The following is a 22,035-nucleotide window of genomic DNA, read 5'->3' as shown; positions in this document are numbered from 1 at the left end:
GTAAGCTGGTCCGTGCGCCCTCGGAGGTCGGCGACAATGACGCCGCCATGTTGTTCTCGCTCGTTCCATCGCCTCTGCTTGGAGTGCACAGCTATCTCTACAAACTATTTGGCTCGCCATTTGACTGTCTCTTTGAGCGCATTCTCACCATGGCTTCCATCCCCGTCATCGTCAAGCACCAGGGTACCAAGTACGAGGTAGACCTCGACCCCGAAGCCACCGGAGAGACCTTCAAGTACCAGCTCTTCTCTCTTACCAACGTCGAACCCGAACGCCAAAAGATCCTCATCAAGGGAGGCCAGCTCAAGGATGACACTCCTCTCTCATCCCTCAAGGCCAAGCCTGGCCAGCAGTTTATGATGATGGGTACTCCCTCTGGAGACGCCGCATCTCAAGTTGACCGCCCCACCGAGAAGATTCGTTTCCTTGAGGACATGACTGAGGCTGAGGCCGCTCAAGTTTCTGGTGCTAGTCCCGCCGGTCTTCAGAACCTCGGCAACACCTGCTATCTCAACTCTGCGCTTCAGACCCTCAAGAGCATTCCCGAACTTGGAGACGCCCTGAACTCCTACTCCGACAGGTATGCGCTTTTGCACCGTACCATGGTCTTCAGTCTGCTAATTCAAGTCACAGTGGCAGCGCCGGTCCTTCCTCCAGCCTAGGCAACCTCAGCGAGTTCGGTCTGGGTGGCCTCGGTTCATCCACTGATCTCACTGGTTCCCTCCGCGACCTCTACAAGCAGATGGGCGAGACCCAGCAAGGCTTCCCTCCTCTCGTTTTCGTCAACGCTCTCCGCCAGAGCTTCCCTCAGTTCTCGCAAAAGTCAAAGGATGGACACGGTTACGCACAGCAGGATGCTGAAGAGGCTTGGTCCTCGATTGTCCAGATGCTTCGCCAGAAGCTGCAGCAGGACGGTTCCTCGTCGTCGTCTTCGGGTAACACTCGTGGCAACAACTGGGTTGACAAGTTTATGGCCGGCACCACCGAATCAGTTATGACCTGTGACGAGTCCAGTGCCACCGAAGAGCCTGTCAAGTCGAGCGACGTCTTCTTCAAGCTCGACTGCAACATCCGTGGCGACACCAACCACCTCCGCGAGGGTGTCAACATTGCTTTGAACGAGACCATCGAGAAGCGCTCGGAGTCGCTCGGCCGTGAGGCTACCTACACCAAGTCCTCCCGCATTTCCCGTCTTCCCAAGTACATGCCCGTTCACTTCGTTCGTTTCTTCTGGCGCAAGGATACTCAAAAGAAGGCAAAGATTATGCGCAAGGTCACATTCCCCATGGAGCTTGACGCCGTCGAGTTCTGTACCGAGGAGCTGAAGAAGCAGCTCATTCCCATCCGCGATCGCATTCGTGAAGTCCGCAAGGAGCAAGAGGATGTCGAGCGTGCCAAGAAGAGACAAAAGCGTATGCAAAAGGAGCACGACGACCTGGCCGGCAACGCCTCCGAGCCCCTGGAGAAGCGCAAGGAGAAGGAAAAGGAGCGCGAGACCAAGGCCACTGGCCCCGACACCGAGGCCCAGCTCGCCAAGCAGAAGACTGTCGGTATGAGTGCATCAGGTGGTGACACCGAGATGGGCGGTACCGAGACATACAAGACCGACGCCGAGATTGAGAGAGAGCGTGCTGAGAAGATTCTCTCCATGAGAAAGGACCTTCTCGCCCACGTCTCTCCTGAACTCGCCGCCGACGAGGCCGCCAACCAGACTGGTCTCTTCGAACTCCGCGCCGTCATCACTCACCAAGGTTCTAGTGCTGACAGCGGTCATTACACTTCATACGTCAAAAAGACGGGCCGCAAGAACATCGACGGCACTGTTGGAGAGGAGGATGGCAAGTGGTGGTGGTTCAACGACGACAAGGTCAGCGAAGTCGAGGCTGACAAGGTCGAGACACTGTCCGGCGGTGGTGAGAGCCACTCTGCCCTCATTCTTCTCTACAAGGCAGTCGAGCTTCCTTCCAAGAAGTCAATCGAGGAGCAGGAAAAGGCTTTGGCATAGAAGGCTCGTCCTCATGGAATGAACGCAAAAGCATGGCTACAGGAAGGCTTAGATGGAGTCCATAACTTCAGTTGATTATAAGGGGATGGACTTTGCTTCTTTTTTTTCTTCACACAGCGCAGGCTAGCGATTTGGCCTTTTTCTTTTCTGTTCAAATAGATAACGTGGAATGACATGCATGATGAATTTCCAATCTCCTCTAATCTCTCCTCTCTTGTCTTCCTCCATTCTGCTATCCTTCGTGTCGGCTTGTCGTACGGCAAAGGAGAGCGGGCCTTTGTTCCGGATCTTCGGACAGAGAATTGACATGTCTTGGCTTCGATAGACACTACGATTTCCCTCATGACTTGAAGCCGTGGATCGTGATGGATGCTCAATCCCTGCAATCAGAAGGCGAGAGGTGAATGATGTACTCCATACAGCGGGCGTCTCTTCGTTGTGATGTTGAGTCGTAGCTTCCTCTTCTCTCAGATCCGTAGAGATAGATGGGTACCGATGCCTTATGGGTCGTCAAGCATTTTCCGTCTCCGCTGCCATCGTCTGAAAAGAGTCGCGACCCATCTTTCGAACCATGCTCAAGTTGCTCTGACCATCATAGAGCAGATCCCGTCGCTCTTCTCTACATCAGAGTACTTCAATTTTTCTTTCATGATAAACCATATATCCTTCTCCTCCCTTCCCGTCATCATCTCTTCCCCTCACCAGCCCCCTCATTCTTCACAGCCTCCTCGCCCAATACTTTACTAGCAGCCATAAACATACCACCCGCATAACCACCCAACCCTCTCATGCCCTCAGCTTGTACGGCAGTCATGCGCAATAGATTCTCCAGGTCGCTCATGTGTGCTGTCAACTGGGCTAGTTGGGAGTTCAGATGCGACAATTGGCGTTGTTTGGAAGCTTGAGTGGGTAGGGTAGAGAGACGTGATGAGGAGGTTTGGTGGGTTGTGGAAGAGGCGTAGGGGTTCGTGGTGTGGGAGGTGTGGTTGGTGTGGTTTGTGGATTGGCGTGGGTGGGCGAGGGATTGGCGGTGGGTGCCGTAGTTTGACATTATTGCGATCGCGTAGATGTTTTAATTGGCGTGAAGGTATGTTTCTTGGCAATTCAGTGTTGTTTCTTTGCAGAGATGGTTTGCGATAGACGGGTAAGAGCAAGTTAAAGGTGCAAGTAAACAATCAAGAATGCGGAGAAAGCAACACCCGGCGGGACAAGCCGATCGCAATGAATCTCTGCCATCATTGGTTGCTTCTGCCTTTCCTTCTATCCTTATATTTCGAAGCTTCCATAACCATCTTCTGGAAAGTCAATCATGTCGACACCACAATTCGCGACTTTTCGTCGCTTTGTGCTCACAGGCAGCATTGCCGCCGTTACGGCTACTGGAGCTTGGTATGGCGCTGGCTTGAAGATGAAGCAAGATATAAAACAGGTATGCTTCCCTTGCTACACCTCTCTCAGTATCTTCAAGTACAAATACTGACATAAGTGCTCAACAGGAGAAACAAAAGGCAGCCGAATCAACACCACTCCAACAAATAACAGAACTGGAAACCTACCGCGCCAACCTCATGCAAAAGAAAATCATGCTGGACAAGAAGATTGATGAGTTGGACATGAAGAAGAGAAAGGAGGAGAGGAGGAGGTTGAAGGCATTGCAGAAGCTGGAGAAAGAAAAGGCCGAGAAAGGGGAATAAGAGATTTGGGATATTCATGGATGATATCGCGAAACATTGCCTTCGAAGGGCAAGGCTGGGAGACGTCACACATTTGCCCTGGATACACTGGACCGGTCGACACATACAGAGTCCGAAGAGGCAGACATCTCTTCCCAATCAACTGGGAAGAGGCTCCGTCTTGTCTCCAGGAGATGAGGAAGGAAGAGGTTTCGGCAGTCTTGCAGATCTTGGCCCAAAGATATGCCACAGGCTCATCCTGAGATAGTCTCACGCGATCTTACAGAGGTCATCCGCCATCAGGACAAAGATGGCACACACACGCCACCTACGCTGTGGAGTCATGGTCTTCTGAGGGAGCAACAGCTATCACCACTACCCTCGAGTCGCAAAACCAGATGCAGCCCAGCCAAGGGCAACAACCAAACTGCCGTCTAGCTTGGAAGAATGCCATCTTTGCATGGTTCCGTCTTACCAGAGCAAAGCTGTTCTTGGATCAAGGCTGCAAATTCACAAGACAATTCCGATGCGCTAGAGGATCAGACTAAAAGTCCGCAATTGAGCTGCTTAAACAGGTACTTGCGGGAAGAGTTGGACCTAAACAGAAAACACGGCTTGGACGAGAACAGGTAGTAGGATGATGGGATGTCGGTCAGGGTGTTTATGGTCGGTATCTACAACGGTCAGGAGGTTTCATGTGCTACGGCTGAAATATTGATGTAGTGCCAGCATCAAGAAAAAAATTCCTCCATCAACCTCGAGCATCCTAATCAAATCTCTACGCAACCCATTGTTTCCTCTGCACATCGACGAGTGCCTTCTTTTCTCAACATCATCTTACGCTTCTCGGCAACTCATCTTTTGACTGTCACCTCAACCCCAACACCTCTGCCAACTCTTCAATCCATCATTGTTTAATCTGTCCGGCATCTGTACATTTCCTATCCTTCTCTTCATCCATCCTCTCTGTGCATGTCTCCACGCACATATTAATCATGTTCTACAGTCACGAGGGCAAGTCATGCGCCTCTATCTTTTCTCCCCCATCTAACATCATCACTCACAGTTCTTACCTCGCGCAAACACGGCGTAGCAACAATCTGGTAAGCACACTCGAACTTTCCATCTCAAAACGCATCTCTAATCACGACCCAGGCTCGTCGCAACTCTAGGCGCCAAATCCACGCTCAAGAAAGTCGACCGCAAAGAACTTTGTGCCGTCAATATTCCCAAGGCATGTCAGACTATCGTGTCGCCTGAGGCGCCCATGGCATTGAGACTTCAAAGCAATTTACTGTGAGAGTTGTGTTGCTTCGGAAGAGTTTGAGGAAGCCACTGACGAGATTCACAGATATGGAGTTACTCGTGTGTATGGCGAGCAATGCAATTTCGTGCTCAAAGATGCACAGGTGGAGCAAAACAAGATCCGCGCTCTGCTGCGCTCGTTACATGCGGTTCCGATTGAGCTTGATGGCAAGCACAAGGCCAAGTGAGTATTCATCCCATCTCTCCAGAATGGGAGAAGACTGACCGAGTTATGCTAGGCCCAATCAACTCGTCCTCGATGACGACCCCAACTTCATCCCCGAGCTCGCATGGGGTATCGACTTCGATCCGTTTCGCGATGACTTTGGCTTCACCAGCGGCGATGGCTCGTCTCAAAGATCGAGTCTTCTATCACCACATGCCGCAATCTCCAGCGCTCTGGGCTCTGAACATATGGACCCGAATCTGGATATCATCATTCCTCCTTCAGCATCCTCGTACTCAGCTGGTGGAGGCGGCCTTGGTTTTGGCCTTGGCGGCGGCAGTGTGGTCAGCTCTGATCACAATAGAGGAGCCAACCCTTCTCTCTACGGAGCACAAGAACAAAGGCTACTCGACGATATCGGTGTTGACTTTGATGGTGACGGCAACCTGATTGAGCCTGCAGATGACCAGGCAGAGCCAGACATCGGAAGAGCAGCTTCGGTGCACACTCCTGCTCCTAACATGCGTCAAGGCGCACTTCCGGACACCGATGGTGATCGTGATGTGGTCATGTACGACGACGACCCACTTCCTGCTTTCCACCAAGATGATGTCGACATGGCTGATGTCGAGCCCTTCACTCCCCGTACCGCCGCTCAACAGGCCGACCTCGATCACCCAGCTGCTGTGGAAGGAGATGAAGCACACAGCCAAACTTCAGCAACTTCAGCATCCGCCCCAGCCGTCCGCGTCCGCATCCCAAAGCCTTTACCTCAAGATCAAGAACTCGAACTCCACAATTCTGACCTCCAAGACTGGGACCGTGAATATCTCGAGAACCAGGCAAGAGCTTCACAACACAAGTTGCAGAACAAGATTGGTACCTTGGCTCGTAAGAATGCAGACTTCTGGGTGTTGCAGAACGGTATCGGCGGACTTGGTATGGCGTACCTAGGAGCTGAAGACCACATGCCAGAGCCATTGAGGATGTTCAGCGGAAGCGCGTTGCTCGAAGCTTTGACCGGTATCCAGTTGACCGTGGCAGGAACCAAGCATGCCAGAGACGATCAAGGAGAAGACGAAGAGGGTAGAAGAGTCAGAGCTCGCAGCGACGAGGATGAAGTCGGCAGAGGTGCTGATGCCAACGATATGGCCAACTTCGACGCTGGCTTCGGCGACAACACAACCGACAACTCCATCGAGCAAGGTCGTGAGGGTCAGACTCCATTGGCGGACCGTCACTCCTCAGCCCACGCCGCACTGCCTTGGAACCGTTCAATGCCTGCATCGCGTGGATCATCCAACGCCTACAACCCACCTTTCCCTTTGCTCCCAACCGCAGCCAGCAGTTCAGTCGCAGGCGGAGGCTTCATGGTCCCATCCTCCCACAACCGCCGTGGGGTATCTGCCTCTCCCCTCGTCGGCCGTGGAGTCCACCCAACAACCAACGTAGACGACTTAGCTTTCATGCAAAGCGACGACAACGCCCACTTCGCCGAAGCCTTCAACCCGGGCAACGACGACAACATCGACCCAGAACTCCCCCACCCCTCCATGGCAACAGATTACTCCCTCTTCGGTCCCGCCGCGGCCGTCTCTACCCAAACCGCAGGAACATCACAATGGCTCTCCGCAGCTTTATCCTCCGAATCCCTCAACTTCCTCGCTTTCGTAAAAGCCGGCATCGCACAGGTGCAGGCGGAAGCAGAAACCACTGTCGAGGCTATAGCTTCTGTTCTTGATGTTGAAGCTGCCACTTCTTCTGATGCCAGCGATACAGTTGTGGAGTTTGAGGTCTTGTTAACGCCAAGGGGGAACACGACGGTGGTGGCCGCGCAAGGGTTTTTGCATGTGTTGACGTTGGTTACGAGGAATTTGTTGGCGGCTGATCAGGTCGAGGCGTATGGGGCTATTGAGTTGAGAGCTTTGTGAGCTCTTTTGAGGATGATTATCGAAGATGGAGAGAGTTCATGATCTGAGATGGGTGTTATTGTTGCTACATTGTTAGAGAGGAGGTGATGGAGGAGGACTTTGCTATACTTGCTGGAATCTGCTGTTGTTACGGGGCACTTGCTGCTAGCTGCTGTTATGTTAGCTGATGACTTTGCTGTACTGAACTAGAAAAAGAATATCATGGGTGAAGGTTTTCCAATGATTCGAGTGCTTGGATATTGGAGCTCACTGTAATGGTTGGGGGGGATGTGTCTTGAATGCACCTGCTGCAATACTCTTTCCAATCTGAGGCCTTACCATGGGCACAAAACTAGACGGTCAGTGAACCTGTTTTGGTTAAATTGATATTGTCTGTTCACCTTTAAGCGCCTAGCATTTGCACTCTTCTTGATCTCGTGATATTTCTTCCAGAATTGGATGAATTTTCTATTGCTGTTGGCAGGCTTCTCGAGCCAGGGTCACCCACCTGACTATGGGCTGTGAGGTCATCGACGACACTGCTCATCCACGGATGCTTCGACTCTGAGAATGTTGCATCTGATGTATTCCTAAGATACTGCCGTTGATACAGGAGTAGGTAACGATCCAACACTACACCCAATCGTCTGTGATACGACGAAATTGGTTTTCGAATCTGTTCCACCATGAAAGTGCCACCGGCCAGCCTACAAGTCACACCACGTCCAAGCAGACAGCCAGCCCACCACACTGCACACAGGACTTCGTGTCAGAAGGAAACAGAGAAGCAGAAACTTCGGAAAAAGATATGAGATCGAAAAAAAAAGAAATCAATCCCAAACGTCGAGGAAAAAAAGAATTAATTACAGTTTTGGAACCGCCGCGTCGAGCTGACGGCAAAAAGAACTGAAATAGGCGGGAATCGAACCCACAGCAATCGCTCGCAATCAACAGATTGGAAGGCGATTATGTTACCACTACACCACTATTCCTTTTTGTTGAAGGTCTCCCAAGATCTTGGGTTAATATCACCTCGGCTGTGATATCCAGTCTGCAGCAGTAATTGCGACGATTAGGCATCGTTTCTCGTGCATTCACGACCTGTAAGCACTTGAAATGCATCATTCACATCGAGTCCGAGTTCGTATCTTTGTATTCGCTCTGTAACTCTGAGTCCAATTGCCCGTGGGTCATGTGCTCAATAATCGAGTCCGTCTTTCTCGCTGCAATTCACCTAACAAGCGACTTTGAGCCAGAAGAACGAGAAGACCGCACAAAGAAAAGAGGAAAAATACTAGCTTGATTTGGCTAGGTTGATGCGCTTCAGCACATGACTTTTCATTTCTTTGTTCGACATATCTGGTATGGTATGAATAGAGAAAAGGTGAACATTCATTTGTTTGCATACCAAGAGCTGGAAGGGAAATGTCAGTATGGAGATAGGCGTCGGAAAATGTGGAGGGAGTCGGTGGTCGGGATGTAGGACGTTCGAGACGCAAGGGCCTTGATGTTGCATACACATTATGCTCGTGGCATATATCTTATGAACGAGTATATGTGGGCGGACTCGACGAATTAGATACGCAGTGGATAGAAGCAAGGAGTCGTATGGTCTCTTCGCAGCTACTAAGTCTACGAACCAACAGCATGTTCCTCCTCACCCAATCTTCTGCCCTCAACTCTACCACCATACGCACCACCGTCCAAAATCCACTGCTCGTTGTCATCGTTATCATCCTGCACCCTCCTCCAAGCACTCTTCCTATTCTCACTTCCCTCCTGCCCCTTGGCTTTTCCTTTCTCCGCTCTAGCCGTCGGTCTAATCAGCGCACCCATCAAAGGGTTATTGCTGAATGCTCCCGACCCAGCATTATCATCCCTTCGCACCGGTGTGATTTCCTCATCTGCCTCTTCCTCCTCAGCATCGCTAGCAGGTCTCTCGACTTTAGCCATACGCTTGACGAGTTTGCCGCCGACCACGTCGATACTGGCGACCATGCGACGTTTTTCGTACTCGGGTCTGGCGTTCCATTCCATTTCGCGCATGATCTTTTGTTGACGTTTGAGTTCTGCAGCACGTTCGGTTGGTGAGGCCCACATGTTTGTGCCGGAGGTGGGGACGTCAAAGTCGGCTGCTTCGTCGTGGATGCGTGTACGTCTTGCATTGTTGGCTTGGAATGCAAGAAGTTTGTCTCTGTGCTCCTTGGCTTTGCTGACTGCATTGTCGCCTTCGTCTTCCGAGGGAGGTGCGGAGGAAAGCGGTGATGCAGTCGTAGAGGCTGCGGCGGAAGAGGATAGGAAGTCACGGCCGGTAAAGGCGCGAGGCTTTTGGCTGACTTCAGCACGTTTGTGAGAGGCATTGTTGGCGGCTTGACGCTCCTTTCCACGCTCGTCCTTGAGTACGCGAACCATGCTTGCGATCTCAGAGGATGAGAGAAGTGGAGATTCGCAGAAAGTACAGGGTCCCAGACCTTCCTTGACACAGACAATCTTTCCACAGCTCAAGCAGTTTGGTGCGATGGTTAACAGAGGGTGACGTGTGGCCATGCAATTACATCTTCGCTTTGCGAGGTCGGCCGCTGATTGTGAATTCGAAGCCAAAGTAGGGTTCGTCTGCAGTTCCAAAGCTCGAATTGCAGAATCCAGATCTGACAAAGTCTTTCCAGCTCCGTGCATGTTGGTACCCCCAGTAATGTTGACCTTTGTCTTCGTGGGCGCTGGTGATGCAGTGCGAGGAGTAGACGATTGAGATGGGGGCGGAAGCACATCAGAGATCAAAGGTCCAGATGCTGAAGGAGGAGCCTTGGATCCACGAGAGACACCTCCAGCAGTACGAACAGGAAGTTGCCTGGCATCAGGCGCCTCCTGTAGAGCTAGAGCATTTGATAGAGAGGGTTGCGGTTTCTTGCCTCTCGACGATCCAGCCATGTAATCTCCCTCATCCTGCTTTCTGTATGCTCCAGAAGCACCTCCAAGATCTTGGACCTGCCGTGCGGGCAAATTGTGGATATTCGCCTTCTTCTTTGGCTGCTTCGCTTGTCTTTTCGGTACACCCTCATTCTGATTTGAAGAAGCTGCAGCCGCCGGTTTAGCTTCTGCAGGTGGTGTTTGACGACGTGAATTAAACGAAGCAATAAACTCCAAAGCTTGTGGTGAATCGCCTAATAGACCACCAAGTTGTTCAGCCGCTACATCTCTTGGTAGTGTGTCGTGGTATGTGATGATCTGCTTCAGCGAATCTTCGTCCAGAGGCAAAAGCCGCGAGATTTGAGGCACTGCCCATTTCACCAATGCTTCAGTCATGTTTTTGATTTTGAAATTGAACGCTGATGAGTTTTGATTGAACACCAGTCAAGGTCAAGAAAGGTGTTGAAAGAGAAGTTGAGCGCGGTGTCCTCTTGGCGTCGACATCATCACCGTCACCGTCAATCGCACCGGCGCGGCCCGCAGGCAAGCTTCTCTTGCATGTAAAGAACATCTCGACGAACCCGAAGATGGATACATTGATGGTTTCAACTTCATACTATAGAATTCTTGTCATCTTCGTCCGCCTGCGAGAGTCTTTAGCTTTTTGAAGCTCTAGAGTTGCGCGGTTTAATCTTGTCTTAAGGAGTCGCCCATGGAGTCCAGCTATTTTTCAAGTTCTCACTGTACACAGCTCTGGTTCGACACATTGTCACACGAGGAAATGGCTAACGTCAAGGAATCTTCGAAACGACAATATTCGCAATTTTTCAGCTCTTCTATAGAGCCAAATTATCCACTAGCTCAAGAAGTGCTATTCGTGGCAACAGAAGATAAACCACCCAATGCATGAGGTAAACGCTATCAGATATCCCCTGCCGGCAAAAATTCAATGCCTTTTGAGTCTAACAACAACCGTACGCCTCGCCTAATGGACCGGCTATGGGAGGGAAGAAAAGCAAACACGAAAAAACACAATAACTAACAAGACGTGATCATTCTGAGTAAAGCAATCCAGCAACTTTTTTGAAGGCCAGCCCCAAAGCATCTACAGCCGGAAGTATGCTGAGTTATCGCGCTACATGCGCTTCTGATTGTTGAGCTTGCTAAGCATGTTACTATCAGCTTGGCTTCTCCCACCCTCCGAGTTGGCTGCGTTTTGAGCCTGCTGTGAGGCAGAAGTTGCGCCAGGTGCTTGCTGCGGCTGCTGAGAGTGGGCAGCGGTTGAGGGAGGAGGTGGTGGCGGTTGAGCATGGTTCTGCTGAGGCTGAGGCTGTTGGGGTAGACCACCGGGACCGACAAGCGCATCGATGCGCACACCCCTAGTAGCGTTCGAAGGGCTTGAACGCTCTGAGGAAGGCACAGGCGGCTTAGTGTCTGGGTGCGAGGTCACTGCCGGATTGTAGGCGGCTGGAGGAACAGAAGCAGCATGCGTGTGCGGAGAGTGAGAAGGACGAGGCTGATCGAACGAGTAAGTCGGCTGGGGAGCAGGTGATTTGCGTTGTGGAGCTCCCTGCGCAAAGTATGGCTGAGGAGCGTGGGGCTGAGGGTACTGAGACGAGGTCGTCGAGGAAGCAGGCGAACCAGCTGCAGGGGTCAAGCCAGTGGGATCAGGGTAGGTGTACTGAGGTGGGACATGAGGTGGAGGACCTTGTTGAGGTAGCTGAGCAGCTTGTGCAGGGTTTGGCGGAGGGAGGGTAGGCGTGTGAGGTTCTTCGTTGGGACGCTTGCGACCAGCTTCTTGCCCAGGTTGTGGTGTTCCTGTCGGCTGTGGAGGCGTAACGTGTGGTGGTGGAGGTCCCTGTTGCATCTGTTGAGGCATTCCATACACGGGTGGGCCCTGAGGGTAACCCTGGGGAGGGTAGGGATGTTGCGGCGGAGGGTAGGGATCGCGTGCATGCTGCTGAGGAGGAAGTGGCTGACCGTAAGCTCCGTACAATTGCTGTGGTGGTGCACCTTGCTGTCTCCAGACGGTATGCGCCGGAACAAAAGCTTGCGATTGGGCCGAGACGGGCGTGAAGACACACTCCTGCGAGAAACGCTGACAGTTGGTGCAGCGACCATCCTCGGACTGATCGAAGCCAGAGCATCGGATCTGGAAGAAGTCAGAAGGTTATTTTGATCCATTGATCGCGTTCAAGAGCATACCTTTCTGCGACGACAGTAGCGGCAAGCAATCGCTGTTCTCTGACGAGGTGCAGGTTGAGGAGGGTAAGGGAGAGGCGGCTGGTAGTGACCTGGAGGAGCATGTCCATACATCGGAGGCGGTGGCAGCGAACGATACTGTTCCGGGTGAGAAGGTTGAAGCGTGGCCATGGTTGGAGGTCCCCCGTGAGGCAATGTCTGGCTGATGGAAGGGATCTGGATGGAAAGAAATGGTTAGTGACACAAGAGAGTGTTTGCTTGTGCGACTCGACATACCTGAGGAGGACGTTGCTGGGCGTACTGAGCGTTGGGATGCGCTGTAGGTGGCGCCCACTGCTGTTGATGTTGCGGAGGTGCAGATGATGAAGGTGGAGGAGGTTGCTGTTGCTGATGTTGTTGGTGTTGCGGCGGGGGTTGTTGATGTTGTTGCGGGTGAGGGTGTTGTTGCGGGTGTTGGGGGTGCTGAGGGTGCTGAGGGTGCTGAGGATGTTGAGGGTGAGGTTGTTGCTGTGGAGTACCATTCGGACTCCAACCAGCAGGAGGTCCGGGGTTTGGGTACATCTGAAAATAAATACACGCGGGAGGGGTGCGACTAATGCGCTTTGGTGAGATTTGTCGAACAGCAGTAGCCGAGTATGCACGTCGGCTGGCGTGGGATGTGGGATGTGGCAGCTACGTCGTAGTTGCACAAGGGAGGCGCGGGCCGCAGGCGAGCTGCAGGATCAACGGCACTCAAGGCAAGACAGCGGCGTCGGGTGACAGCTGCAGCAGAAAGTGACAGGGGATTTGGATATCAGTACGGAGAGTCGGAAGGTGTTGTACGCAGCTGCGAGTTGTCGCGGGTGCGGGTGTGCAGGCTTTCTTGTACGGAAAATCAACCAGATGACCTCAAGCGCGCTTCTAGGGGCGGCAGAAGGAGCGGTAGAAAGAAACGATGTGAATCCGACACACAGGCACGGAAATGTCCAAGGAACAGATGGTGGGGTTCTTGCCGCTATTTCAGGTGCAAAAGACCGCCGGCTGTCGAAGCGGTTTCGTTTGGTTGGTTGAATCTCTGGCGGAAGGGCCGTGGTTAGCGAGAAACGCGGACGGGTAGAGCGTCCGTGAGTTTGTGGATGCTTTCGAATCCAATATTCTGTCTGGCGCCCGAGCTTTCTTGCGACGCTCCCCAAGAAGTTTTCTGGCCACCCTGCGCCCTGGCGAGCAAGTAAGTCTCGAAAGTGAGTGGATGTGAGAAAAAATAAGAATCCTCCGCGTCCTCCTGCTTCGCTAAACCTCCCAATCTCAGCAAGAGCAGAGGGCATGCGCGGCTCTAGCGTAATGAATTTGTACGCAATAAACAATCCTGTCGATCACGGCGCGCGCGGGTGAAGGCAGCCACGCCGTGTCGTAGAGGCTTCAGCTTTGCGGACGCTGCCACTCAGTGCGTAGAGAGCCGTGCCGTGATCGAAACGTTGTTTGGTGGTAGGTCTCCACTTGGACGGCCAGGCGGTCAGAAGACAAATACTACCGGCAGGGCAAAGCGAGATTTGGACGTGTCACGGAAGGGGGGCCCTGATCGCTGACTTGTGGTCCGCTTCTAAGCACCTCTCTAGGCTCTAGCTGAAAGTGAACTTGGCCGTCGTCGTCCTTGTGGGATGCAGCGGTCGCCGGCGCGCTAATTCAGCAACTTGCTTCGGCTGGTCCGAGTGCTCTGCAGGACCGTCCCTCGGCTTGCCACGCGACAGCACGAACTCTCTGACCAAGGCGGATCTCGAGGGATGCAATGATCTGCGTTTAGGGTGAAGCCTTCGTTCGCCGTTTGTGACGGTGCGAGCCTCGCCAAAATCTGCTCCGTCAGCGGCTCCGGCGTGTGCGCGCGTATGTTTGACGCGCTTAGGGGCGATCTTTCTTGCTGACCGCTCTCACTTGTGCAGGAGAAACCGAGTCACCTTTCTGCGCTGGTCGTTTGTCACTGTCACCTCTGCTCCGCCTGTTGTTTCGCTTGACCGGTGACCTTCCGCAATTTGTTTGCTTCGAGTGATCACTGCATCTGATCATCACCTCATCGTTTGCCCTGCCCTTTCGAGTCAGTTTGCGCCTTGTCAATTGATTACGAAGAGACAGGTCGTCCATGTCTTAGACACACACGTGCGGTACGGGACACTTACCTTAGTCCAAACCGTTCACCCGCTGGCTCATGCGGCGCCCCGAGGACACTGACTTTGGGGCAAGTCGCGGCTAAGAGGATGTCCAAGATCACACCGTTTCCAACGACTGCAATCGAGGGAGTGAAACTGAAGTTGCGCTTGACCGCTGTATCGAGCGTCCGAAGATTTGACGTTACCTTGTCTAGGCTATTCTGATCCTTTTTGGGCAGAACTCTCCGAATTGGAATCACCGAAAAGGAGTAGTCTGGACACTGTCTTGGTTTTGGAGGAACAGCAGGACGTCATGCGCTGATTGAGCGAAGATAGAGATTGATTGAGGGATTGCAAAAAAGATGATTCCAACGCTCTATTTCAATCGGCGCTCCTCCAACGGCATCACCCTTTCGAGACGAGGAATTCTGATCTGTCAACCAACAACCGGTATGCAGAGGGGTCCATACAAGGTTTCAGTCTCAGAAAAGGCCCGGGACGAAGCGCGAATGCATGGCATATCTGAATCACATCACATCCCCTTCCTTCTTCTGTCCCCTTGCTTTCCAACCTGTCGCTGACATGCCGTACAGCGCACAGCGTGGAGTGGCGGCCCCGGCAGATGCGTCTCTGCGATAAGATGGAGCCTGCATGAAGGACAAAAGTTAGTTAAAACCACATCTGCTTCCCTCCAACGCAGCTACATTGCAGTCATGCGGCTTTGCAATAGTCGGATGCAACATCGCTGTATCGTGATCTGGAAAGATGATGGCAATAACTCTAAATACCTATTCTTCCTCGCAATATGGCTCCTATTGAAGAAAGCCGACCGACCACACATCAGCCCTGGACGTCGCTTGTTTTCATGTGCAGTCATTTCGGCTGTTGCGCATCCCTCGTCAGGCCTACCCCTCCTGCCGATGGCGGTCCGTTCCGACGTTTGGCAAAACCACACTAGCGAGAAACATTGAACGATGTGTTTTGTCTCTAGCAAAAATGAAACAACACAGGGCAAAGACATCGTGATCTAACAGAGACCTGTAATCTGTCGGCAACGTTGACCCGTCCGCGGCGTCCCGGGGCCGATCCCAGTCGTGTGTTTCGAGAAGCTCACTGCCACCCGCGCGTCCAAGCCCCTTGCAAACGAACCACCAACATAAGGTACGGTACGCTGGGAAGCGGTGCGGATCGAAAGACCGTCCGTCCAACCTTGATCATCATGTATCGATCCCATCGGCTCAGGTCTGACGCATGTAGCTGTAGAAATGCACAATGTTCTCGGAATGAGTAGAGCCGCCCATGGAGACCAGCCGCTTGACGCGCTCTCACTGGGCATCGCTCCAATCTAGAAAGACCTGTGCATTGTTACAGCTCGCATCTCACTACTGAAAGGTCTGCCGTCCTTCCCATTCTCGCATAACCACTGCCCTGCTGATGATGAACCACACCCGGACATGGGTAGCACAGACCGAAGCCAACATAAAGGTGGCACTGCGCGCGCATGTACCGTGGAAGCTCTAAGCCGAAAAGCGCAAGGTGCGTCGTCAGGTGATTGAAATCTCATGCGGTCGGTCAATGCAGAATGCACGCCCTAAAGTGAGGGAGGGACCAATCATACGTTATGCGAGCCTTGATGCGTTGGCAGACTCTTCTTGAAGTTCAAACGTCGACCTGTCACAGACGACAAGTGCTGCATACTGCGTGTGGTCGAATGAAGAATATGGCGCAGGGCATGAGAAAACGATACATTCGTGGCAGTCGAGGATTTGTTGATCAACTTTGCTAACTAGAGGACCAACATGTCTGTTGGAACCTTTTACCCGTAATTCAACGGCACACCTCTGGATTCTGTGTTGCATTCTGCTAGCTAGGCATCAGAGGCTTCTGTCTCGGATTCTTCATTCTGTTCGTCCTCGGCTTCTTGTTCCTCATCTCCATCCTCATCATCGTCATCAGCATCTGTTTCTTCTTCGCCAGGGTCTGGAAGGGAAATTCGATTCAAGCAAGCGATCTGGAATTCAATAAACATCAGCCAGCATTCTTTCAATTGTGGTTGGCTAGTAGGGATATTGGCTGGCAAGAAGGTTTCAAGGCTTGCTTCAGAGAAGGACAAAGCCCGAAACAGACCGCGCACCGTACCGCGGGCCGGACGGTTGTCATTTTGTGGATAATGACTCGCGACCTTAAAAGGTCCGCCACCCCCCGTCGCCGCATAGTCGAGAGACGGTGCAACACGAGTACCATGGTTGAGTACGCGCCCTTTTCTGTATGCGCGGACGATTCGAAAAGTCAAGGAAGGGCAGGCCCGCAAGGGTAGAGGGAAGGAAACTCACAAACGGGTGCAGCGCCGAGAACAGATCCGCAATTCGGCGCAGAACTTGCGCGTCGAGGACTTCAGCATCAGTCAACTTGGTGCCGACTGTAAAGCGTCTGAGGCGGAGAAGGTCGATGTCCGGATGACCAGCATCGTATCCCTACAAAATGAACAGGGTCAGTTCTAATTTCCATTTCGTATGCCACTGTATGACCATCAATCATCCTGTTAATTTTGGCGCTCATGCCATGAGACACATGTATGGATGTCAGGTAGGTTTGGCTAGCGGGGTTCAACCGACTAGTCTACCAAACAATAACCACTTCACGAATCTCGCTCGTCATCTCGGCATACGTGTCGTCGGGTATCTGTAGACTCTAGGAGATGAAGGGTAAGTGAATGAAAGTTGGCCGTGCCGGACAGACGAGGTATCGAAAAACGAACCTTCCGTACAGTCTCAAGGGAAATGAGCTGTCATCTCCTTTGTTGATCTCGGTGTTGCGATGAAAAGAGGCAACGCGGGACGCTCCAGCCCGAGCGGGAGTAAGGTAGTAGCGAGGAACCCCTACCCGCCCGGGATGAAGCATGGACCGAAGGTTCCCTTGCTATCACCTGTGACGACTTGCATTTGCAATCCTTCGTGAGTGTGATCGACTTTGCTTCGTTTTTCTCTTTCCTCAAAACATCCGGCAGTCGAGGTTTTGCTACTCCCTGCCGTTTAGGGATGGGCTGTGGACGTCACATCGAAGTCCGCACTCTTCCGAGCGTGCTCAAGCGGCTTGCTAAGAAGGTAGCCAGCCACGAAGCACCGGAAAAGGCTGGATGGTGACATTCTTCGCCAAACACTTCCTCGCTGACACAAGCAAGACTGAAGGCTAGCATCGAGCATGTCCGTCTCAATAAGCTTCACCACAACCAGTGGTTGAAGGCATACACGATCTACCTACAACGGAGAAAGAGAGGTTGGCTGCTTACCTTTGGCTTGGTCTTCAATGCGGTCTCCGCGTTTGTCTTTATGAAAGCTTTCACAGCTCCCTTGGCCGAGCTGCCAGAGAGAAATTCAGCTCGCATCTGATCGTTCATCAGCACGTCCTTGAGACGCTGCGGATTCTTGTCGATTGTGTTGCGCAAAGCTGCCAGAGCTCTTGCGTCCGGAGACCAGTAGCCTCCACCTACATCATGAAGGGTCAGCTTCAATTCACAGGTTCGCCAGGCAGGCTTAGCTTGCGCCCGCATGAGGAAGCTCAATCCATGCTCAAGACTTCGGTCTGCTTCTGTGTCCGAAACAAGCAAGACTGTGACAACAACGCTAACCAATGAAGCAGTCGCAGTCGCAGTCGCAGTCGCAGTCGACCTGAGCGTAGACGACGTCCAAACGAATCGTACTCAAGAGCGCAGCGTAGCCGAACACCTCGAGCCCGCATATACTGTGAGAAAGAAGAGACGACTCTCAACACAACATCCACGACCCTGACAAACCGATCTGTGGAGACACACAGTTGCTTCCAGATTGGACTCATGGCCTACGGGAGTGTGCCAAGCGGCCCTTCTACTCGGACGACCGTACCCGTAGGGAAGACATCGTGCATTCCCACGACTCGGGTATGTGAGTCTCTAGCACGAAAAGACGAGCCATACGACCCTTGCTGTGTAGCCCGCTCTTTTCATATCGAGACACACTGTAAGAGCGAGGGAACAATGTCGGCTGGGACATCGTCTAGACTACGGCATTCCGCGTTGGAAGTCGGAATGGGTCTCTTTCAACGTCCGACAATGGAACAGAAGTGCAAGCGTGTGTGATGTAGCAAGACGACTGTCCTCCAGGGCATTTCCAACAACAGTCTGATCGGTTGATCGAGCCGTTATCTAATCACACACGGCTCGACCCTGATCGATTGCCGCCGTGTTCGTCAACCCCACTGTCAATCGTGCCGGGAGCGGGTAGCGATTCAAGATGATGTCGCTCCGGGAAGGCAAATGACCACCAAGTAGATTGAGCAAGCCACAACCGTGCAGACCAACAAGCGCCATATAAATCAAGAATCAAAGAAAACATATCGTGTCACTCACCAACAAAACTGTCGTTCGGGCTAATTTGAACATAGTAGGCGGCGTACGGGCCTTTACGTCCGGTCCTAGACCTAAATATGTTGGTCAGCGTCGTATCCTCGTTCCTTGTGCTCACGTGTGACTGACCAAGCTGCGGAAAAATATGGCTATAGAGGTCAAAGCGTTATTATTGTATTAGCGCGCAAGAGAGATGGGGCCACTTCGATACTGCCTGCATCTTTGTTGCGGCCGAGAGCATTCAAGTACATACCTTGTAAGGCGTAGGATCCTTGCTGAACCGGATATCTCTGTAAATGCGAAATACCTGTTGAGATGTCAGTCCCATGTGATGTATATATCACATTCTAGACTCCACTGACCACATCCTTGAGTGGCAGTTCTGGAATGGTGTCGTCAATTTCGGTGAGCTTTTCGGTCAAGGCCTCCACAAAAGAGTTCCAGTCTTTCAAACTAGAACGATAGTCGGCATCGTACACTGTGGTAATGGTAACGAGTCAGCCACTGCATGAATGCAAAAAGAATTTAGGCGAAGCCATCTTTGGAGAATGGTGTGTGAGATCTAGCGGTGTAAATAGGCGCTCGAGCGGGTGGAGGACTTGTGGAGAACAGATAAAAATCAACGTCCTTTCGTTGATCTGGCTGCAAGCTACTGCACAAATGCTCGAGCTGCAAAGCGAACCAGCGTTCCTTGCAGTCAGCCAAGAAAGGACCTTTCGGCCGAGAGAATTCTGTCTCGTGTTTTGTTGCATGATGCTATATTGAGCGGCGCAGCCGTGATGGGATAGTGCACACGCAACAATCTGATGGTCATTCAGATCAAGGCGGTGATGTGGAGAAATAGCGGAATTCGGCCCCTGTCGAGATCTTTGATTCTGACACGGGGCGAGATATACGCATTAATGGAAGAAAGACGGTATCTACTTACTCTTGAGCCATTCTCGGTCATTGTTCGCCTTGAGATCCTTGAGAAATAGCATGGTGTTTGGATGGATCGTGTCATCGGAGTATGGAGTGCTTCCCGCAGCTCTAGGCTTCGGCTTCTTGATGATGACCTGAGTTCCTGGGGCGAGTCCAGTACTAACACCTTGACGCCAAAGTTCCTTGCCTTTGGTGCCTGCGGCTGGGGCAGTCTGGGACGTCTTTGTTGATGCAGGGGTTCTGCGCTTTCGGGGACGCTGTTCTTCCTCGGATGAGTGCTCTTCAGGTTCATCATCAGAGTCGTCTTCAGATTCCACATCGACACTGGATGAACTGTCTTCTGGAGCTTCTTCTCCAGATTCATCTGTGTTGTGTTCAAAGTATCGGCTTTTGGTTGCAGCTCTTTGAGATGCCCTAGTAGATGGCTGCTTTCGTTTACGGTCCCCAATGCTTGGGTCTTTCGCTTCATCGCTCTCAATGGTGTTGGCGGATTTCCGAGCCATATTGCGCGTCGTTTGTTTGATCTTCGAGGAAAGTGTTATCCAAGTGGGGAGGGTCCAATTCCACAGTTATCAAATGGTTTATTTCTCTGCTGGCTGTTGAGACACCAGTCCTGTAACTAGACAATCCCTGGTGGAGAGCGAACCAGACTTTGATCAATTTCAGAAAGTGCGATGGAGGCCAGCACTTTGTCCGTGTCCCAACTCAATTCGCGAGTCGTTTCCACGCGACCGGAACGTGAGAATCGCATTCCAAGAATGACATCATGAAGCCCCTCCAAACATCGCACGACTCTCTTGCATCGCGTGTGTTTTTTGTACCCAGGAAGGAAAAAAAGAATATTCACACGACTCCAATCGGATTTATCCACGAGGCGCTTGATTACCGCTGGATCGGGACTCCCTCTCAAATTTGACGCGCTGCCTGAGATACACCACCACCATGTCGACGACATTCGCGGCCAAAAAGGCGAAAATTCTGCAACAACTCGCAGTGCCTGATGCCTCATCCACGGATATCCAGCCTAGAGATTGCGTAGACGTGGGCATTCGCGAGTTGGTAGATGAAATCAATAAACTAGACACACTTGCAACGACAAGCAGCTGCGCCGGGCGCTTCGCTGTGTATCTGGAAGGCAAAGACCCAAACTTATCGCAATCATCCTTGGATGAAGGTGACGGTCAGTGGTTGTTTATCTCGCACGATCCTCTGCCGTTATCTGGAAATGGATCTGTAGCTCCAATGCTGGGACTGTCCGATCATACCGAGTTGAGCGTCCCTTCATCTGCCAAGGGCGTGAGGTGGGTAAGGTGCAAATTCGAACCCATGGTAGGTGAAACCTGAATATCTCGTTCTCCATCGGTCCGCTCTCAAGCCATCGTCTCTTGCGTCGGAAACGATGACATTGGCCCCGTGTTGACTGTTGAATCAGTTCTTACATGTGCTGAGCTCTTCGCTCGAAAGCGCACAAAAGATACACACAGCAGCACTTCAGTCTGGGTTTAGAGAAAGTGGTATTTCGAGTATCTCGACTGACAATCTTCGAACATCAACCGCTATGGTAGCAATACGCACCAACGACCTAGTCTTCGACAACATAATTGGCTATGAGGGACCTGACGGTAGACTGATTCCGATGGTCACGGAAGCATATATGCGCATCCTTATCGAGCTCGGCAATCAAAAATTCCAGGCCAACAAGGCGAGGACACAACAATTTCAGAATGCCTTGCTCACGAGTTTCGGACCACCACAGGCGCAATATTCTGGCCCATGTGCGTGGGAGCCCATTGAGCAGCGTAGGGTGAGGATGAGAGAGGACGATATTCGCCGCAAAGCAGATGCGCAGAGGACTACAGAAGACTCTGCTCGCAGCTCGCAATAATGATGGAGTGTAGTTATGGGGCAAGGGCTCAGATCGCTGTTGTTTAGCTTCCAAAGGAGATATGTGAAGAGCTGGTTTTCTTACTATTGGGCATCATCAGACAAGACGTGTCTTACACAACACATTTTTTATACTGCATTGAAGCGGGTGGAATAGCCACAGTCAAAGGGTCACCTTGTCATGACTTCGGCCTACTAAGCACACTCAATCTGTACATAATACCGTGTGGCTTACACGCTCCTTCCGTGTGATGCTGTATGGCTTTAACATTATCCATATGTCATGTCGAAAGTTCATGATACCCCTCGGTTTTACAAATTACGAATCACATCCAGCAACGCAGTCGTGCTCGCTACAAAAGTAGTGCTCTTCCCGAAGTGACTGTGAAATTTAGTTGAATTCCCAGATTTCTCATCACAGAGAGGTGCAGACCGTCCAGAATACTTGTAACCGTTTGAAGATAGTTGCAAAAAGTATACCTGTGATATTATTACACCATCAACACATGTAGTACACTCGCAATATCGTTGTCGACCTCTGCAGGTATGGTTGAAGATACG

General features: G+C 51.9%; 9 protein-coding genes across 9 annotated transcripts; 4 read left to right on the top strand and 5 right to left on the bottom strand.

Moving 5' to 3' along the window:
• Nucleotides 1-149: 149 nt before the first annotated feature.
• M438DRAFT_271375 (cysteine proteinase) lies at nucleotides 150-2,005 on the top strand (the record flags this gene model as incomplete). Its single annotated transcript, XM_029900474.1, has 2 exons — nucleotides 150-580; nucleotides 634-2,005. The coding sequence occupies 2 exons, from the start codon at nucleotides 150-152 to the stop codon at nucleotides 2,003-2,005; spliced, it is 1,803 nt and encodes a 600-aa protein (XP_029761577.1).
• Nucleotides 2,006-2,696: 691 nt separating this feature from the next.
• M438DRAFT_253163 (uncharacterized protein) lies at nucleotides 2,697-2,939 on the bottom strand (the record flags this gene model as incomplete). Its single annotated transcript, XM_029899670.1, has 1 exon — nucleotides 2,697-2,939. A coding segment is annotated over one exon (243 nt), but the record flags the coding sequence as incomplete, so codon positions are not given.
• Nucleotides 2,940-3,314: 375 nt separating this feature from the next.
• On the top strand, nucleotides 3,315-3,699 carry M438DRAFT_373802 (uncharacterized protein; the record flags this gene model as incomplete). Its single annotated transcript, XM_029908451.1, has 2 exons — nucleotides 3,315-3,434; nucleotides 3,502-3,699. 2 exons carry the CDS (start codon nucleotides 3,315-3,317, stop codon nucleotides 3,697-3,699), a joined length of 318 nt encoding a protein of 105 aa, XP_029761575.1.
• A 696-nt stretch (nucleotides 3,700-4,395) lies between these two features.
• On the top strand, nucleotides 4,396-7,292 carry M438DRAFT_194841 (uncharacterized protein). The gene is made up of 5 exons (XM_029899290.1): nucleotides 4,396-4,692; nucleotides 4,745-4,781; nucleotides 4,834-4,974; nucleotides 5,030-5,167; nucleotides 5,223-7,292. The coding sequence occupies exons 1-5, from the start codon at nucleotides 4,674-4,676 to the stop codon at nucleotides 7,078-7,080; spliced, it is 2,193 nt and encodes a 730-aa protein (XP_029761574.1). The 5' UTR covers nucleotides 4,396-4,673; the 3' UTR covers nucleotides 7,081-7,292.
• Nucleotides 7,293-8,742: 1,450 nt separating this feature from the next.
• Nucleotides 8,743-10,362, bottom strand: M438DRAFT_239897 (zf-C2HC5-domain-containing protein; the record flags this gene model as incomplete). The annotated part of the gene is made up of 1 exon (XM_029899516.1): nucleotides 8,743-10,362. A coding segment is annotated over one exon (1,620 nt), but the record flags the coding sequence as incomplete, so codon positions are not given.
• Nucleotides 10,363-11,101: 739 nt separating this feature from the next.
• Nucleotides 11,102-12,729, bottom strand: M438DRAFT_354465 (uncharacterized protein; the record flags this gene model as incomplete). Its single annotated transcript, XM_029906953.1, has 3 exons — nucleotides 11,102-12,118; nucleotides 12,172-12,384; nucleotides 12,445-12,729. The coding sequence occupies 3 exons, from the start codon at nucleotides 12,727-12,729 to the stop codon at nucleotides 11,102-11,104; spliced, it is 1,515 nt and encodes a 504-aa protein (XP_029761572.1).
• Nucleotides 12,730-12,809: 80 nt separating this feature from the next.
• M438DRAFT_194796 (uncharacterized protein) lies at nucleotides 12,810-13,725 on the bottom strand. Its single transcript, XM_029899287.1, has one exon. The coding sequence runs from the start codon at nucleotides 13,470-13,472 to the stop codon at nucleotides 12,891-12,893; it is 582 nt and encodes a 193-aa protein (XP_029761571.1). The 5' UTR covers nucleotides 13,473-13,725; the 3' UTR covers nucleotides 12,810-12,890.
• A 2,290-nt stretch (nucleotides 13,726-16,015) lies between these two features.
• M438DRAFT_344718 (uncharacterized protein) lies at nucleotides 16,016-20,215 on the bottom strand. Its single transcript, XM_029905287.1, has 8 exons — nucleotides 19,598-20,215; nucleotides 19,032-19,147; nucleotides 18,923-18,976; nucleotides 18,799-18,818; nucleotides 18,673-18,743; nucleotides 17,578-17,774; nucleotides 16,622-16,762; nucleotides 16,016-16,299 (listed from the first exon to the last, which is right to left on the bottom strand). The coding sequence occupies exons 1-8, from the start codon at nucleotides 20,091-20,093 to the stop codon at nucleotides 16,156-16,158; spliced, it is 1,239 nt and encodes a 412-aa protein (XP_029761570.1). The 5' UTR covers nucleotides 20,094-20,215; the 3' UTR covers nucleotides 16,016-16,155.
• A 197-nt stretch (nucleotides 20,216-20,412) lies between these two features.
• On the top strand, nucleotides 20,413-21,707 carry M438DRAFT_316903 (uncharacterized protein). The gene is made up of 2 exons (XM_029902722.1): nucleotides 20,413-20,919; nucleotides 21,023-21,707. Exons 1-2 carry the CDS (start codon nucleotides 20,533-20,535, stop codon nucleotides 21,473-21,475), a joined length of 840 nt encoding a protein of 279 aa, XP_029761569.1. The 5' UTR covers nucleotides 20,413-20,532; the 3' UTR covers nucleotides 21,476-21,707.
• The last annotated feature ends 328 nt before the right edge of the window (nucleotides 21,708-22,035 follow it).

The sequence above is a fragment of the Aureobasidium pullulans genome (genome assembly GCF_000721785.1).
Source record: "Aureobasidium pullulans EXF-150 unplaced genomic scaffold scaffold_7, whole genome shotgun sequence".
NCBI classification, from domain to species: Eukaryota; Fungi; Ascomycota; class Dothideomycetes; order Dothideales; family Saccotheciaceae; genus Aureobasidium; species Aureobasidium pullulans.
Note: the sequence above shows the minus strand (reverse complement) of the source record. Positions and strands in the feature narration are given on the sequence as shown.

Bases quoted from the DNA above. Each gene is read 5' to 3' on its own strand.
- M438DRAFT_316903 (XM_029902722.1), top strand. From the start codon at position 20,533: ATGTCGACGACATTCGCGGCCAAAAAGGCGAAAATTCTGCAACAACTC. The intron at 20,920-21,022 runs GTAGGTGAAACC...CTGTTGAATCAG, and splicing joins GGTGCAAATTCGAACCCATG to TTCTTACATGTGCTGAGCTC.
- M438DRAFT_194796 (XM_029899287.1), bottom strand. From the start codon at position 13,472: ATGCCCTCTGCTCTTGCTGAGATTGGGAGGTTTAGCGAAGCAGGAGGA.
- M438DRAFT_194841 (XM_029899290.1), top strand. The intron at 4,782-4,833 runs GTAAGCACACTC...ATCACGACCCAG, and splicing joins CACGGCGTAGCAACAATCTG to GCTCGTCGCAACTCTAGGCG. The intron at 5,168-5,222 runs GTGAGTATTCAT...GAGTTATGCTAG, and splicing joins GATGGCAAGCACAAGGCCAA to GCCCAATCAACTCGTCCTCG.
- M438DRAFT_344718 (XM_029905287.1), bottom strand. From the start codon at position 20,093: ATGGCTCGGAAATCCGCCAACACCATTGAGAGCGATGAAGCGAAAGAC. The intron at 16,763-17,577 runs GTAAGCAGCCAA...TTCATTTTGTAG, and splicing joins CATTGAAGACCAAGCCAAAG to GGATACGATGCTGGTCATCC. The intron at 16,300-16,621 runs GTGAGTTTCCTT...ATTGAATTCCAG, and splicing joins TCTCGGCGCTGCACCCGTTT to ATCGCTTGCTTGAATCGAAT.